General features: G+C 47.6%; 1 protein-coding gene across 7 annotated transcripts in view; it reads left to right on the forward strand.

The window, feature by feature from the left end:
• The window catches only part of CABLES1 (Cdk5 and Abl enzyme substrate 1), a 109391-nt gene that overhangs the window by 60021 nt on the left and 33407 nt on the right, over positions 1-15963 (forward strand). For 6 of the 7 annotated variants that reach the window (XM_082641603.1, XM_082641607.1, XM_082641606.1 and 3 more), the window contains exon 4: positions 5361-5438. The exons of the other annotated variant lie outside the window; for it this stretch is intronic. In XM_082641603.1, the coding sequence (XP_082497729.1) occupies positions 5361-5438 (78 nt within the window). The remainder of the gene's footprint in view (positions 1-5360; positions 5439-15963) is intronic. 7 annotated transcript variants of the gene reach the window in all.

Below are 15963 nucleotides of genomic sequence, written 5' to 3' on the forward strand. Positions count from 1 at the left end.
TAAATGCTGGAGAGGGTATGGAGAAAAGGGAACCTTCTTGCACTGTTGGTGGGAATGTAAATTGATAACAGCCACTATGGAGAACAGTACGGAGGTTCCTTAAAGAACTAAAAATAGAACTACCATACGACCCAGCAATCCCACTACTGGGCATATACCCTGAGAAAACCATAATTCAAAAAGAGTCATGGGGCCTCCCTGGTGGCGCAGTGGTTGAGAGTCCGCCTGCCGATTCAGGGGATACGGGTTCGTGCCCCGGTCTGGGAGGATCCCATATGCCGCGGAGCGGCTGGGCCCGTGAGCCATGGCCGCTGGGCCTGCGCATCCGGAGCCTGTGCTCCGCAACGGGAGAGGCCACAACAGTGAGAGGCCCGCATACCGCAAAAAGAAAAAAAAAAAAAAAGAGTCATGTACCACAGTGTTCATTGCAGCTCTATTTACAATAGCCAGGACATGGAAGCAACCTAAGTGTCCATCGACAGATGAATGGATAAAGAAGATGTGGCATATGTACACAATGGAATATTACTCAGCCATAAAAAGAAACGAAATTGAGTTATTTGTAGTGAGGTGGATGGACCTAGAGTCCAGTCATACAGAGTAAGTCAGAAAGAGGAAAACAAATACCATATGCTAACACATATATATGGAATCTAAAAAAAAAAAAAGAAAAAAAAAAGGTTCTGAAGAACCTAGGGGTGGGACAGGAATAAAGGCGCAGTCATAGAAAATGGACTTGAGGACACGGGGAGGGGGAAGGGTAAGCTGGGACAAAGTGAGAGAGTTGCATGGACATATATACACTACCAAATGTAAAATAGATAGCTAGTGGGAAGCAGCTGCATAGCACAGGGAGGTCAGCTCGGTGCTTTGTGACCACCTAGAGGGGTAGGATAGGGAGGGTGGGAGGGAGACCCAAGAGGGAGGAGATATAGGGATATATGTATATGTATAGCTGATTCATTTTGTTATAAAGCAGAAACTAACACACTATTTTAAAGCAATTATACTCCAATAAAGATGTTAAAAAAAAAAGATGAGATTGTGCTGGAGCAAGGTGGCCCCTGATCTAATCACTGGTGTCCCTATAAAAGGGGGAAACTTGGAGACAGACATGCACATGGGGAGACGCCATGCAGCCTTACGAGGGCTGGGGTTATTCTGCTCCAAGCCAAGGAACTCCCAGAAGCTGGGAGAGGTGCTGGTAACAGGTCCTGCCCTCAGAGAACCTGGCCCTCCACACCTTGGCCTCTGGAAGACTGAGATGATTGATTTCTGTTGTGGGAGCCCTTGCCATGGAGCAAGGTGCATGGCACCTTGTTACGGCAGCCCTGGCAAACTCCACACTCCCTCAGTCTCTCTCTCACTGCAGTCGTGCGCTCTGCTGCCTGTCCTCTCCCTGTCCCCCTCTCCTCACTGCACTCCCCACCCTTGTGGGCACTCACCCAGCTGTGGCTCCGTCACCATCGCCATCCTAACCGCCCCCGGCCCCCTGAGCCCCAGGTCCAGCTCTGCTGAATTATTTACAGTAATCGCTTGGTCAAGGGAAGAGGTTAGTAAATGCTGGAAAAAATACCCACAGAAATGACATATGTAGTTCAAACACCACACTTTCATTTCAGGCATGTTGGCGATCGCCCATTCCACAGGTTTGGGATGCCAGATCTTTCTTTGCCTTTGGGGCTCACGGAGCAGACTCTGTCTGTGTCACTGACCTCACACTATCATCGTGCCCACCTGTTGCTTCCATGTCCAGATTGAACTTCTTTAAAGTGACCCAAGAAACTAAGTGTAGAATCCTTTTGGATTTTTACAATTCTTTCTTATCTTTTATAGACGTCTTGCCCATACCTATTTCAACTGCAGGGTTTTTTTGGTTGTTTTTTTTTTTTAGTGATTTGCCTTGTTTGAAAAAATTTTAAAGCACTCAGTGTTATTTTTTATAGAAACAGCGTTTCTCCTTTTTTTGATTTTTACATGGCATTAGTTTGTGCAACCTTTAATGAACAAAGTATAACTAACAAATACAACTGGCAGAAACAGGTGGAGGGCATCCAGACCTGATCTTAGCAAGTATACGACTCAGTGTGGGTGTCCTAGAGAGCAGCCTACCAGCCTGAGCTTTGGGTGTGCCGTGAGTGTTGGTCTAAGTGATTTATGGAGGGGAGTGGAGACCCTGATGGGTTAGGCAAGGGAAATCAGTGAAGAGTTTTACAGCACCCTGTGTTCCGCTAATAGGCCTTCCACTCCTCCTCTCAGCCTTGACTCATGCCAATCCCTCTGCCAAAGTATCTTCTCCTTGTAGCCTGTTGTCCCTTCTCCCCAAGGTCTCAGTTTAGCCATCAGTTCCTCCAGGAAGCCCACCTAGCTTCCCTCAAGCTAGATTAACTGTCCCTCCGATGTGCGATAGCGCCCTCTAGTCCCCAGTCGGAGAACTGACACCCCTGCGTAACTACCTCCCACCCAACAACCATAAGCTTTGAGAGGATGAGCCCTTGTCTGTGTCATGCATCAGCGGGTCCCCAGCACCTCGCACCGTGTCTGGCATGAGTGGGTGCTCCAAAAATATTTGTGGAAGGGAGGGAGGAGGAGAGGAAGATCCTATAACTTGTTTCTCAGGAATCTTCCACCCCTCCCTGGATTGTAGGATAAGGTACACCTTAGCAGGCAGTGGAGGCCTGCACTGTCGTCATAGTAACATCAGCAGTAATGGACGTAGTCGTGGAAGTGGTGGCGGTGTTGGCAGTCATGCTGAGAAGACTAACTCCAATGCCTGCCTCTGTCATCACGTGGCCTTCTCTCTGTATTCTTCTAGAAATCTCCACATCTCTCTCCTTATGAAATCCAGTCATTGGATCTAAGGCCCACCCTAATATATTATGGCCTCTTCCTAAGTGATCACATCCACAATGACCCTATTTCCAAATAAGGCCACATCCACACGTTCTAGAGATTAGGACTTCAGTACGTCTTTTGGGGGAACACGATTGAAATCACAATACCAGCATTTTAAAGTATGCTCTCTCTTGCTTCTTGGGCATAGAGGGAATGAAATACAGAATTTGAGAATGCGTCTCCACATGTGTGTACAGCACCCAACATGCACCCCTGGGTGGTGGACGCTCCTGGGCTGTGTTCACATATCAGTGTACTCACCCTCCATTGTTGCAACTGTGATTTTCTTTGCCCTGACTTTCGAAGTTCTTTGCATGTTTTTAATGTCCTTAAGTGAATATCATTGCTATAATAGAATATTCTACCTGGAAGAGATCAAAACTTCCCACAGGCAACAGAGACTCCGCAGGGTTGTGGGAATAGAACAAGAAGCCAGTTTTCGGCATAAGAGAGAACACTTAAGGATCCTGGATGGCGTTAGACATTGCCTGGTCAGACACTGTCAGCACAGGGCCAAAGGGGTGAAAGCAGTGCCTCTGTGTACATGTTACACCTTTGTGACAGGCCACACATGTCGGCTTTCAGCTGTCCTTTCTCGACCTTTCACCTTTAGCAGGCCTGTGTATTTTAGCACAGAGGTCTGAAGAGGTTCTGAATCCACAGACTCTGGTGGGAAAACTTACCTCCACCCAAGAAGGCAGTTCCCAGTAAAAATCATGAATATTTATTGAGCGTGTATTATTGTCACTGTTCCGAGGGCTCTCGCATATAGGGACTCATTTGCTGTTTCTTCAACATTCCAATAAGATATCTACTCATTTTATCCCGTTGTTTTAGATGAGGAAACTAAAGAATTAGTGGGCTGCTTGAGGTTATACAAAGGTGACAGAGCTGGTATTTGAAGCTGGGAATGTAGCTTTGGTCCTCCCTTCCCAGGGATGGGTGCTCAGGTGCTGCTCTGAAGCCCGACCTTGCCCAAACTGTGTGCGAAACCCTCAACTCGTCCTCTAGAAAAGGGCAGCAAATGTTTAGCAGCACTTAGTGATCAGGGTGCTCCTGGAAGTGGAAATAAGGAGTAGAGGCAGCACCCTAAAGAGAGTGAGTAACTCAGTGAAAGAGGAGGAAATGCTTCCTGGGGAGGTGACTCATGAGCTGGGTTTTGAAGATTAAATAGGAGTTCATCCAGCATACCTAGTAAGACACAACAGTCAGAAGAAATAGCATGCAAAGGACAGAGATATGAAACAACGTAGTTTTTTTTAAGGTATGGGTGGGGACTTCCCTGGCTGTCCAGTGTTTAAGACTCCATGCTTCCTCTGCAGGGGGCACAGGTTCGATCCCTGGTCAGAGAACTAGGATCCTGCCTGCTTGCCACACAGCCAAAAAAAAAAGTCCCCACCAGGGACCTTACGAAAAAAATTTTTTAAAGGTGGGGTACTGCAAGTACTTTAGCGTGGGATGAGTGATAAAATGCAGGGGCAAATATCATGTGTGTTGAGACCAGAGAGACAGAAAGAGCCAGAAAGCAAAGGTCCTGGTTTGCCTGCCAGGGAAGCTGACTATCCTGAGCATGTAAGCAAGTTAATATCATAGTTTTCACACAAGGTCAGAATACCCAAACCTTGACGCTGTTAGCACGACTGCTCTTCTCCCCTGGTTTTATTGTTATAATTATTGAGGGAAAAGATGACAAAAGTCAGTAAGCTCCATATCTGATGTGTGTCACTGTTGTGCTAAAGGATGCTGGTTTTAATCTCCACTTTTTCTCCAATTTTTCATCAGCAGTTCTGTTTGGCAAGTTATTCTCAGATGCCAAGATAAGTACTTTTGAGAGGTTTTTTTTTAACGTTTTCTTAAGTGCCTTTGATTGCATAAGAGCGTCATGTAGAACTGTTTCCAGTAGTATCTTTATAGCAGGAATGGAGGCTAAGACTGATTATGTAATTTTTCCCTCGGTTTATTCTCAGAACCTAACACGCTGCCAGCATTTGAAAAACCCTAATGATCACAGTGGCATCTGAGTGTCTTTCCTGCTCATGGTTTCTGACACTATTGCTCTTGCATTGTTTACTGCAATGTAGAAATTGATGGTTTAAATGTGGCATGACTGTTCACCCAGCATTGGGCACCCCGGACCCATAGCTCCGTCTGCTCCATCTTGTATAATACACGCGGCCCACAGCCAGCCTCTCTCATCGGAGAATGGATTCACATGTGCTCCTTGGAGACCCTTGCCAGAGTCTCACCATGTTAAAATTCGGATGAGGAGAGGCAGTGTAATTGTGCTGCGCTGAGGTTACATTTTGCAAGGGGAGCAGAATACCATCTGTCAGAGGAGGTGGCGGGAGTGTGCAAATACTGCTGTGAATTCCGTGAATGCTTAATTGCTATAGATTTTTAAAATGTATTTAAGAGGCTTTGCATTTAGTGTGTTTGTTATTTGTTCTTTTTTTTTTTTTTTTTAGAATAGTCCTTATCAGTGGCAGAAGATCCTTCTGTAGTATATTTTCAGTGCTGCCATATCGCGACAGTGCCCAAGTTGGGTATGTATATGCATGCTTGCTTTGTAGTTCTCTGGGTGAAAACTTCTGACACCATGTGTATAATGTGACCACCCTTTCCATTTCAAAGAACTTGCCTTGCTTTGACACTGCAAATTTAGTATTTGTAAACTTGAAAGAAAAAAATGTTCCACTTTCTTTTCAGCCAGGAAGCTTCCCTGTTATTGGTGTGTGTGTGTGTGTGTGCGTGTGTGTGTACGTGCGCATGTGTGTCCTTACCATATTGCCTGCTGTTTCTAAACGTGCATTTTGTCACCTCTTACAATTCTGTAAAGCAAGAGCAATCTGGGGCCCACCCACCTCTCAGGGCCTCATCGACTTTTGGAGAAAGGCAGCTCAGGAAAGGAATCAGACAAACCACGTGGCCATCCTGCCTCCTTGCATTGTGGGCTTGGGGCTGGACACTGACCAGCAAGCTGTACAAAGCAAAGTGGTATCAGGAACAGACCTGTGTGATTCGCCACAGGCCGGAGGACTGCACACTGCTCTAGGTCAACAAGCCCCTTCTTTGTTCTAAAAAGAAGTAAGTGAGGCTCTGACCTGGCAAAGCCCCCCTCCTCATTCCACATCCCCGAACTCTGTGCTGTTTCTCCATCTGAGTCTGACTCCTTCGCCCCCTCACCTGGTCACTGCATCCGCTATTTGTGGTCATGGAGCTGCTGGTATTTAGGGCAGGATGGTTCCCTGCGTAGGATGCCGGAAGCATTGTGAGATGTCAGCTCTGGTTTCTGCAAACTAAATGCTGGTATTGCCCTCTGGTCATTGCAACAATGACACCCGAACACTGCCATTTATTCCTCTTCCACCACTTTCCATGGGCTCTGCCTGGTCATCCCCGTTCACCATGACTTTCCCTTTCCCCCTGCAGACCTGTCAGACTTTCAGCCTGTTAAACTCACCATGGTCCTTATTTTTACTCTACACTGTAAGCTCCATGGGACAGAACATTGGGCATCTTTATTCATGGAATGCTGACTCCGTCATTTATTAGATGTGTGCCTTAAAGAGCAATAATAATCTTACTGTTTATTGAGCACTTACTTTGTGCCAGTCCTCTTCATTATCTGCATTCTCACGACAACCTTGCAAAGTAGGTGCTCTAAAAAATGTAACAGCAAATCCTGCAGCTCTGAGGTTTGTAGGACCATCTGAGTGTGGCCAGCGGGCTGCCCTTAAGAGACTTCTACTCTACTGAGTAGAGGGGAAAAAAGAAAGGTTTTCTTTATCTTTTCAACCTGCTGTGGTCCTGGGTCTGGCCACCCCTGAGAGCAGGCTTATTTCTTGGGTCAGTAGCTTGTACCAGCTCACAGACCTATGTGTGACCCAGAAGGCCAGTTCATTGATCTAATTACAAGTAATGGCCCCAGGGCTCAGAATGTTTGAGTGTGACTAGCCTGTAAGTGCACTTCCAGGAGATCTGAATCATCAGTCTGTCTGCAAGTACATCTTCTCACAGCGAGGACCTGCCTGGACACTGTGGTGCCAGCCTTATTTTTCTGGGCTTTCCTTGCTCACCTTTCTGATGAACGCATTCTGTCCTTAGCTATGTTCCATTTATTCATTTATTGAGCGCTTACTGTGTGACTAGGTCCTGGAGGTAAAGGTAGGGAAAGATGGATCTGGTTCCTGCCCTCCTGGAACTTACAACCAAGAGGGAAGACACATAAAAATTTCACATATGATTAATAACCACCTTTAATAATGGCTAAGAGTATTCAGTCAGGTGACTGCCAAGTCTTCCTATCCAAGGACTCATTCTGTTTCTTTAACACAATCTGGCTTCTCCACATTTTCATCTTTGAAGTGTTCGTGTTAGTTTCATTCTTTTTTTATTTTATTTTTTTATTTTTTTTATTAGTTTCTGCTTTATAACAAAGTGAATCAGTCATACATATACATCTGTTCCCACATCCCTTCCCTCTTGCGTCTCCCTCCCTCCCACCCTCCCTATCCCACCCCTCCAGGCGGTCACAAAGCACCGAGCTGATCTCCCTGTGCTATGCGGCTGCTTCCCACTATCTATCTACCTTACGTTTGGTAGTGTATATATGTCCATGCCTCTCTTTCACTTTGTCACAGCTTACCCTTCCCCCTCCCCATATCCTCAAGTCCATTCTCAAGTAGGTCTGTGTCTTTATTCCTGTTTTACCCCTAGGTTCTTCATGACATTTTTTTTTCTTAAATTCCATATATATGTGTTAGCATACGGTATTTGTCTTTCTCTTTCTGACTTACTTCACTCTGTATGACAGACTCTAGGTCTATCCACCTCATTACAAATAGCTCAGTTTCGTTTCTTTTTATGGCTGAGTAATATTCCGTTAGTTTCATTCTTGAAAGATGATCTTATTTCCAAGTCCTGGGGTCCCCTCACTATGGTATCCAAGTGCTTATCTCCATTTTATAGATAAAACCACTGATCGTCAAGACTTAACATCTCATACATCAACTTTGGGCCAGAATGGGAATTTTTAAAAAATAAATTGCAGGTGTGCAGCATTACAGTTCAACATCTGAGTGATCACCCCCATGAGTCTAGTCACCATCCATACATTTCACCCCCTTTACCCATTTCCATCACCCCCCAGCCACCTCCTCCTCTGGTAACCACTAGTCTGATCTCTGTAGCTATGAGTTTGTTTTTGTTTTATTTTGTTTGTTCATTTGTTTTGCTTTGTTTTGTTTTGATTCCACATATGAGTGAAGTCATACGATATTTGTCTTTCTCCATCTGACTTATTTCATTTGGCGTAATAACTTCAAGGTTCATTCATGTTGTCACAAATCACAGGGTTTTTTATGACTGAATAGTATTCGTGTGTGCATGTACGCACATATAGGTGCCACATCTTTATCCATTCATCCATCATTAGACATTTAGGTTGCTTCCATATCTTGGCTATTATAAGTAATGCTGCAGTGAACATAGGAGTGCATATATCTTTTTGAATTAACATGTTCATGCTCTTCAGATAATACCCAGAAGTGTAATTGCTGGGTCATATGGTAGTTCTATTATTAATTTTTTTGGGAAACTCCATACAGTTTTCCATGGTGACTGCACCAGTTCACATTTCCACCAACAGTGGAAAAGGCAAGGGTTCTCTTTTCTCTAATCCTCTCCAACCAACATTTGTTATTCCTTGTATTTTTGATAATAGCTGTTCTAACAGGTATGAGGTGATATCTCATTTTGCTTTTGATTTGCACTTCCCTAGTAATTAGTGATGTTGAGCACCTTTTCATGTGCCTGTTGGCCATCTGTATGTCTTTGGAAAAATGTCTATTCATATCCTCTGCCCATTTTAATCAGGTTGTTTTTTTTGTGGTTGGATTGTATGAGTTCTTTATATATTTTGTCAGAACAGGAATTTGAACCTGAGTCTGTCCAACCTAGGGCTTCCCGTGACTCTCTCTGGCCAACAGGTGAGACAAACTCTGTATTCACAGAAACCCATCTGTGCAGTGGGACTGTTATGATAACCACCTCCCAGAAGTTAACTGAGGCTCACTGGGTGCCTGGGATCCGGCACAGTGCCTGGCACACAGAGGCAGGTGGGGTACCCGGATTTCTTACAGCAAAAGAAATGCGGGGCTTCGTGTGGAGAACTTAGAGACTTACAGTTTTTCACTTGGGCAAATCACTTACCTTCTGTGAGCCTGTGCTTGGTCCTCTCTAGAACGAGGATGGAAGGTTACTACCTGTGCCGTTAATTTGAAGATCACTGCATTTTATGCAAAGCCCATTGGGATGTGTTGTAACTTAGATTACCTGGGAAGAGATCACCCAGAGTATCTCTGTTTGACATCCTTGTGGAAATAAGTGGCCCTCCACATTTTGAACACCTCAGGGAAGTGCTAGCTGGCAGCCAGGATGCGGGGAAATGGGGCCTGTCAGAGCCCAGGTCTCCTCCCCACTGCTGGGAAGCCCTCGTGGGATTCACGAGGATATATCATAGGATGTGTCAGCTATTCTGCCCGATGACTCCAGATAGAGAAGCAAAACCAGGGTGTGGGATCACAGGACATAACTTTTTACATCCTAGACATGAATAAACTCAAACACACTAATTCTTCAAATTTTGTAGATGAGGAAACCGTGGTGCAGAAGGGTTAATTTTCTGTAACAAAACACATAATTGGGTCCTTCATAATACCTAACAGAGAAAAGAGCATGCCTATTTCTGCAGCATATCCTCCTTAAGTTCTCACATAAGAAACTCTGAACAGAATTCAAAATATTGTAAATTAGTGGCGGGGTTAAGAAGCATTCTGCTTACGTATCAAATAGATAAACAACAAAGACCTACTGTATAGCACAGGGATCTATGTTCGATGTCTTCTAATAACCTATAATGGAAAAGAATCGGGAAAAGAATATATATATATATATATATATATATATACACATATATATATATATATATATATAAAACTGAATCACTTTGCTGTATACCTGAAGGTAACACAACATTGTAAATGAACTATACTTCAATTTTAAAAATGTAAAAAGAAAAGCATTCTGCTTTTAAAATTTTTTTAATGAGCAGACATCCTATTTATGAATATCTGCCACATCATAATTATGATTTTTTCAAACTAATTATTGGGAAACAGCTGTGTTCAAATAATAAAAAAATATTTATCCTAGTAAATTATACACATATATATTTTAAAGTCAGGTAGTCTGTGTACATAGTAACTAATGCCTTTGTACTGTGGAAAATTCCTTTGCTTTTATGCTAAAGTTCTCTCTGTGGCCAAGACATGAGTCTTAGAATTTCAAGGCTGGAAAGGGCTCTGGAGATGACATGGTATGGCCTCCGTGCATCATAGCTCAGGCCCCTGGGGCCGCGGGGGGATGAGACTCACTCACACTGACGGCAAACCCAGCAGCGCCAGAGCCCAGGACTCCGGCCACCCTGGCCTGCTGACGCTGTGGTTTCCAGCTCCCATGTTTCCGTTGTCCTTACACACGCATGTGGACTAAGCCACGTGTGCCGGATTATTCCAGAGAAGCACAAACCCCCCGCTGAAGGGGACAATGTACAGTTCCAACTTCACCGTAAGAAAGTTTTAAAAACAGGAAACTCAAAAGTTCATCCACTGTGTACTTGAACCTCCCTTTCATGGAAAGCATCTATCAGGATGGCCTTATCTCTTTCCGGTTTTGTTTTCTGGCTTCTTGTGCTGTGCTGGAGCTTCCCAAGTCCTGCCCTCATATCTTGGTTCACCCTCCCCGCCACCCTGACCCCAAAGCTTTTTCTTGGCTTTAAACTGAACTGAATATTTATTTTGGCTCCCAACATCAGGTGACCAAAGCGGACAGGACAGTGTTAGGAGAGGTTTTACCATCCATCCATTCATTCTTGCATTCATGCATTTGGTCATTTCTTCTGCCCCTAGTGAGTGTGAGGCCCTGCTGGAGGCTGGGAGGGTGCAGGGGCGAGTAAGACCTGTTCTCCAGGAGCTTATTATTGAACAAGGAAGCCAGACATGTGAACGGCCAGACCAAGACAACTGGGGAGCCCCAAAGAGGCGCTAGAGAGCACTTTGCCCCCAAATCTTTATCAACATCCACATTTACACTAAATCTACAGTCTTCAGTAAAAGCCAGATGTTTGCTCTGTAAAGTCTCCTCAGCCCCGCCTACACCTCCAAGTACATGGCCATCTCTGCCTGCCTTCCCTGTAGACATTCAGGTGCTAACACTGCACAGCAGACTTCATTCATTCACCGCACGGAGTCTGTTGAACCTACTGTGTTCTAGGCAGTATCCAGGGATACAGCGGTGAACAAGAAAATGCCTCTTTTCCCATAGAGCTCACCGTCTAATGGTAGGAGACAGAAACAAGGGGGTAAACAAACTAACCTTCAAGCCAAAGAGCAAACAGTTGAGTCCTACGCAGCGTACAGCTGGAGCACAGAGGGAAGAGTTGGGTGAATTCGGACAGAGGGATCGGGGAGTGCTCCCCACAGAAGGTGGCGCTTCAGCTAGATTGCAAGTGTGAGGTGTCAGAGAGGTGGAGAAGGATATTCCAGCCTCAGCATTGACTTCCAAGGATGTTCGAGGACACTCTGGCTCATGAACTTCCGGGCAGGGTCTCTATGATGCCTGAGCTGTTGAGAGAATTCCATAAAGCGCCATCCCAGCTGTAATCCCATTGCTGAGGACACTGCAGGGTTCAGGCCTGTGTAGTGAGGGGAGGGGGAAGGAGTGGGGACAGAAAGAAGGGAGCTGTGCTGAGAGGCCTGGTCCTGGGATGTCACTGTCACTGGGGTCTCAGTTCCCTCACTGTCCAATGGGGAGGTTTGACGACACTCTCCAAAGATCCTGACAGCTCAGAATGCTTGCCTCTGTGTTCGCACCCTCGTCTGCTTTGCTAATGTGGAAGCTGTAAGTCTGGCTGAACAAGGAGTTTATGAATGAAACATACTGTTCACGTTCCCCATCCACCACCCATCAGCTGCTTTTAGACCTCACATCTGAATAATTATTCTCTGTGCAGTTTTTAAAATGTACAGATCTAGTGACGTTCTGCAGTCTTATTTGGTACATTCTATTCTGGTATGGGCTAAAAGGATAGGTACTAAAGCAACCCAGAGTTGAGAACAATGTGAAATGTTTGGGGTCATTTTGCATGCTACCAGATTTATACAAAGCTGACAATAGGCTTATTCACAAAGTGATTTCCAGAGCTTCTGCTTGAAGCAGACCCCTCTGATTGCTTACCAACTACAGCAGTCTCCAAACTGTTCTTCCCTGCCTTGATTTACAGATACAGCTCTCTGAGAAAAGAGCGTATTTCCTTAGGATTAGCTGATTGAGTAGTCAGATATTGCATGAACATGACAAATGCAGGTAATAACATAAGCTGAAAGGTAAATAATGCTTCCAGTGTTCCAGGCACTCTTCTGAGAGCTTTATAAACATTTGCTCATTTAATTTCCACAACAACCTCAGAAGGCAGATTCTCCAGTTATCCTTTTACAGGTGCAGAGTCGGGGGCAGAGGGAAGCATGGCTGCAGCAGCAGAGGGAAGAGGTAGGGCAGGCAGGCTGGCTGCAGGCGCTGCTTTGGGGCCAGCTGACCCCCCAAAGGCCATCCCGAAAGCGCTCATGCCCAGTGGATTCCCTGCAGCATCACTGCTTTGGGGCTGGGCTTGCTGGCTCAGGACCAGTGACACATGGGCTTCACTGGCTGACAGATGTGCACTGGGTGACACGGAGCTCTGTCATGTGCCACAGGAGGGCCACTTCCTGGGGACCCGGTGGCCATGGTGCTGGGTGGTGGCTTTGGAGGGTGCCCATTTACACTTCAGCCTGGGCTCCTCCAAGGGCAAACCCCAGGCATCTCTGGGTGGAGTCTTGGGTGGAAAGTCATCTGTTTAATTCTCCCACGTGGGTATTTGTCAACTGTAGAACAGGAAGGTATATGGTGGGGCGCGGGGCAGGTGGGGGTAGGCACATTCTCCAGGTGTCGACACTGTGCAGACACGCGGGCCGTGTGTGGGCGTCACTGGCTCGCGACCTTGATGGGCTGCTGGCTCACGTCTCCCCAGACCTTCCCAGCCACGCCCAGGTCACCCCACAGGCCCACCTGGAAGCAGTTCCGGGACAGGTAAGGGTCTTCTACTGTCTTCATACTATGCATAGAAAAGGCTTCCTTTGAGAAACTGTGCCGAACAGTTACATTAGAGGATTATTATTCGCAGCACCAGATATGTCTTCACTTTACAAAAGGCTTGGTGACAGGGCTTTTGACGATTAAGAGCTTTGTTTCTTTCTTTCGTGTTTTGTTTTTTTTTTTTGCGGTACGTGGGCCTCTCACTGTTGTGGCCCCTCCCGTTGCGGAGCACAGGGTCCGGACGCGCAGGCTCAGCGGCCATGGCTCACGGGCCCAGCCGCTCCGCGGCACGTGGGATCTTCCCGGACCGGGGCACAAACCCATGTCCCCTGCATCGGTAGGCGGACTCCCAACCACTGCGCCACCAGGGAAGCCCTGTTTCTTTCTTGGTAAGCTTTCTTATTTTATTTCTTAAAATAGCGTTGGATCTACAGAGTTTGCTCACGCACAGCACTTCAGGAAGTCTTCCATTAGATGAAATAAGATGCTCCTAATCACTATCCTTTGTCCCCGCTCTTTCACTTTAGGATTTCAGAGTCGTGCCTGTTGCCTGAACCCACAGGGGCGGTGATGGACATGGAGGGGCAGAGCGCAGGGTCGGGTCCACTCAGACAGCAGGATCCTCGCTGACGGTTGGGGTGGGAGGGAGTGGAGTTAGGATAGTTCACAGAATGTCTAGGAATGACAGAGAAACCAGTATAGACACCCAGGAACAACCCAGTGGGAGGCCGTGCAGCCAGGACAAACATGCAGCCCAGTCCGGGGCTCCTGTGGAAACGCTGCTGTTGATGCCTCCACCTGATGCCCGACAGACGCCCTGATCTCCCCGTGTGTTACTCACTTCTGTCTCCCGGCTTCACAGACTGCTCCCATGCCAGAACCGGGGTCACCCGCGGGAGTATGGGAAATGCAGTTTTCAGCCTTCCTGGGACTTGAGAGCCAACTTTGGCCTCTGCCACCGTGACTCCCTGCAGAATCCACCTGCCCCCGAACTGGACCTGGGGAGGCCACCAAGGGACTCCAACCCCCAACCCAGCATCAGCCCTGGGAGGGAGCCCTCCGGGAGGAGAGGATCCATAGGAAGCATCCTCAGAGGGTCCCCTCCCTCCCCACACCATGCTTCCCTGAAAGGAGACACGTTCTAATCAGACTCCATGGATAACTAAACCCCAGGACTCTGAGCTCAGCCACAAGCAGCACCACCAACCTGCAGCCCTCCAGCTGGGACCATACCCGGACCTCTCCTCCAGGCCGCTTGCTCAGGCACCGCTCCCCAGGTCCTACCGTCCCCCTCCCAGGCCCCGCAGGAATCCACTCATGTTCTGTGGGGCCTTTGCTTAGGCCTGTCATAGCGCTCACCCATGTATTTAACCTCTTTGTAGCTTGTCCTCACCCCCCTGAGGGTGTGACTCTGTCTTAGTCCAACAGCCGTCTCCACAGTGCTCAGTGCACAGTACTCCTTCCTGTGATGCTTGTTGAATGAACGAGTAGAAGTGGTGTTTCTGAGGACTGTCCCCAGGCTATTAAAAGTGGCTAGTTTTATGAAGATACATCACTGCCCCAGCAAATGACGGCCACACCCTCTGCATCAGCAGGAGCAAGGGCTGTTTCCCAGGAGCCCTCAGCCTGGTACCTCGTCCCTGCGGCATCTCCATAGAAGTGGTGCTGGACAGTCAGAAGGAAGGGCCTGGACGGTGCTAACAAGGATGCTCTGACATGGACCTCAGGGCCCTGCTTCCCTGCGAGTAACTGTCACACCCTCAGTGAAAGTTGCTAAGCCCGGTGACAACAACAGAGGGCTTCCAGCTGCACCCGCGTGCAGGTGCCGAGCCCCATCAGGGTCCCCTAGCCCGACCTGCCTCGCCAGGTGTCTCTCCCATGTCCGCCTCACAGCCTGGACGGCACCACCAGCCAGGCACGCGGTGCTCCTTCAGAGTCACTCACAGATGCTGCACCCCACATGTTAAACCCCAGAGCACCGAGGCCTTTTGCTGAGGTCACGCCTGGCTTTTACAGTCTCTGCCAACCTCAGAGTTCGCTGGCTTTCAGCGGCCGGCTTACCCGGCCCTCAGTCAACTCAGGTTGCCAGAACGCCTCGGAACCGGCATCATGTGATCACAGTGTAAGTAACAGCCCCATTTTGAGCAGAGCAACACGTGATCTTCCTTTCACGTTTCCTGCTCTCGCTTATGGCAAGGGACACACTTTGGATTGAATCTAGCGCAGCGTTAGAGGGCCGTTTTCCCAGGTCAGTGCTGGGGGGAGGGGGGACCTTCATCCCGTCACTGGAGCCCCCTCTGTGGCTGGGGGCTGAACCGAAGCCTCTGCCTCGGTCCTTCTCACCACCACCCACGCGCACGTGCACAAGCTGGGCCTCCCTGCCCTGCCCTTTCTGTGGCCCAGTGTGGCCATCTGTGCTCAGGTGCACGTGTTGGGAAGATGCCGGGATTTACTGGCACGCTTAGATTGAAGACAGGCTACAGGCTGTGCTCACTCCTGTCAAATAACCAGCACTTTAGTCCACAGCCCCACGAATCATCACCAGGGGTGGATTGCCTTTCAAAACAGCAGGCCTACTGGCTGAGCTCGATGAGCAGAAGCCACTTCCGCGGGCGTGGAAGTCCTTCCTGGACGTAAGGGCATCGCAACTTCTCCTCGGGGTGTCTCCCAGCTAATTCATTAAAGGACATCTGGCATGGACCATTTGCCAGCTAACGCCCGTTCATGTGAGCTCATTGACAGGGAGCACCCTTTAGCTCCGAAGGTAGACTTTTAGAGCTAGAAGGAACTCAGAGACTGTCTAGTCCTGTGGTTAGCAGACTTTTTCTTTTTTTGCTGAAAAAAACCGTTCTTCTAACACAGGTTTACACAGAACACCAG

The sequence above is a fragment of the Mesoplodon mirus genome (assembly GCF_964341445.2).
Source record: "Mesoplodon mirus genome assembly, chromosome: 13".
Lineage (NCBI taxonomy): Eukaryota > Metazoa > Chordata > Mammalia > Artiodactyla > Ziphiidae > Mesoplodon > Mesoplodon mirus.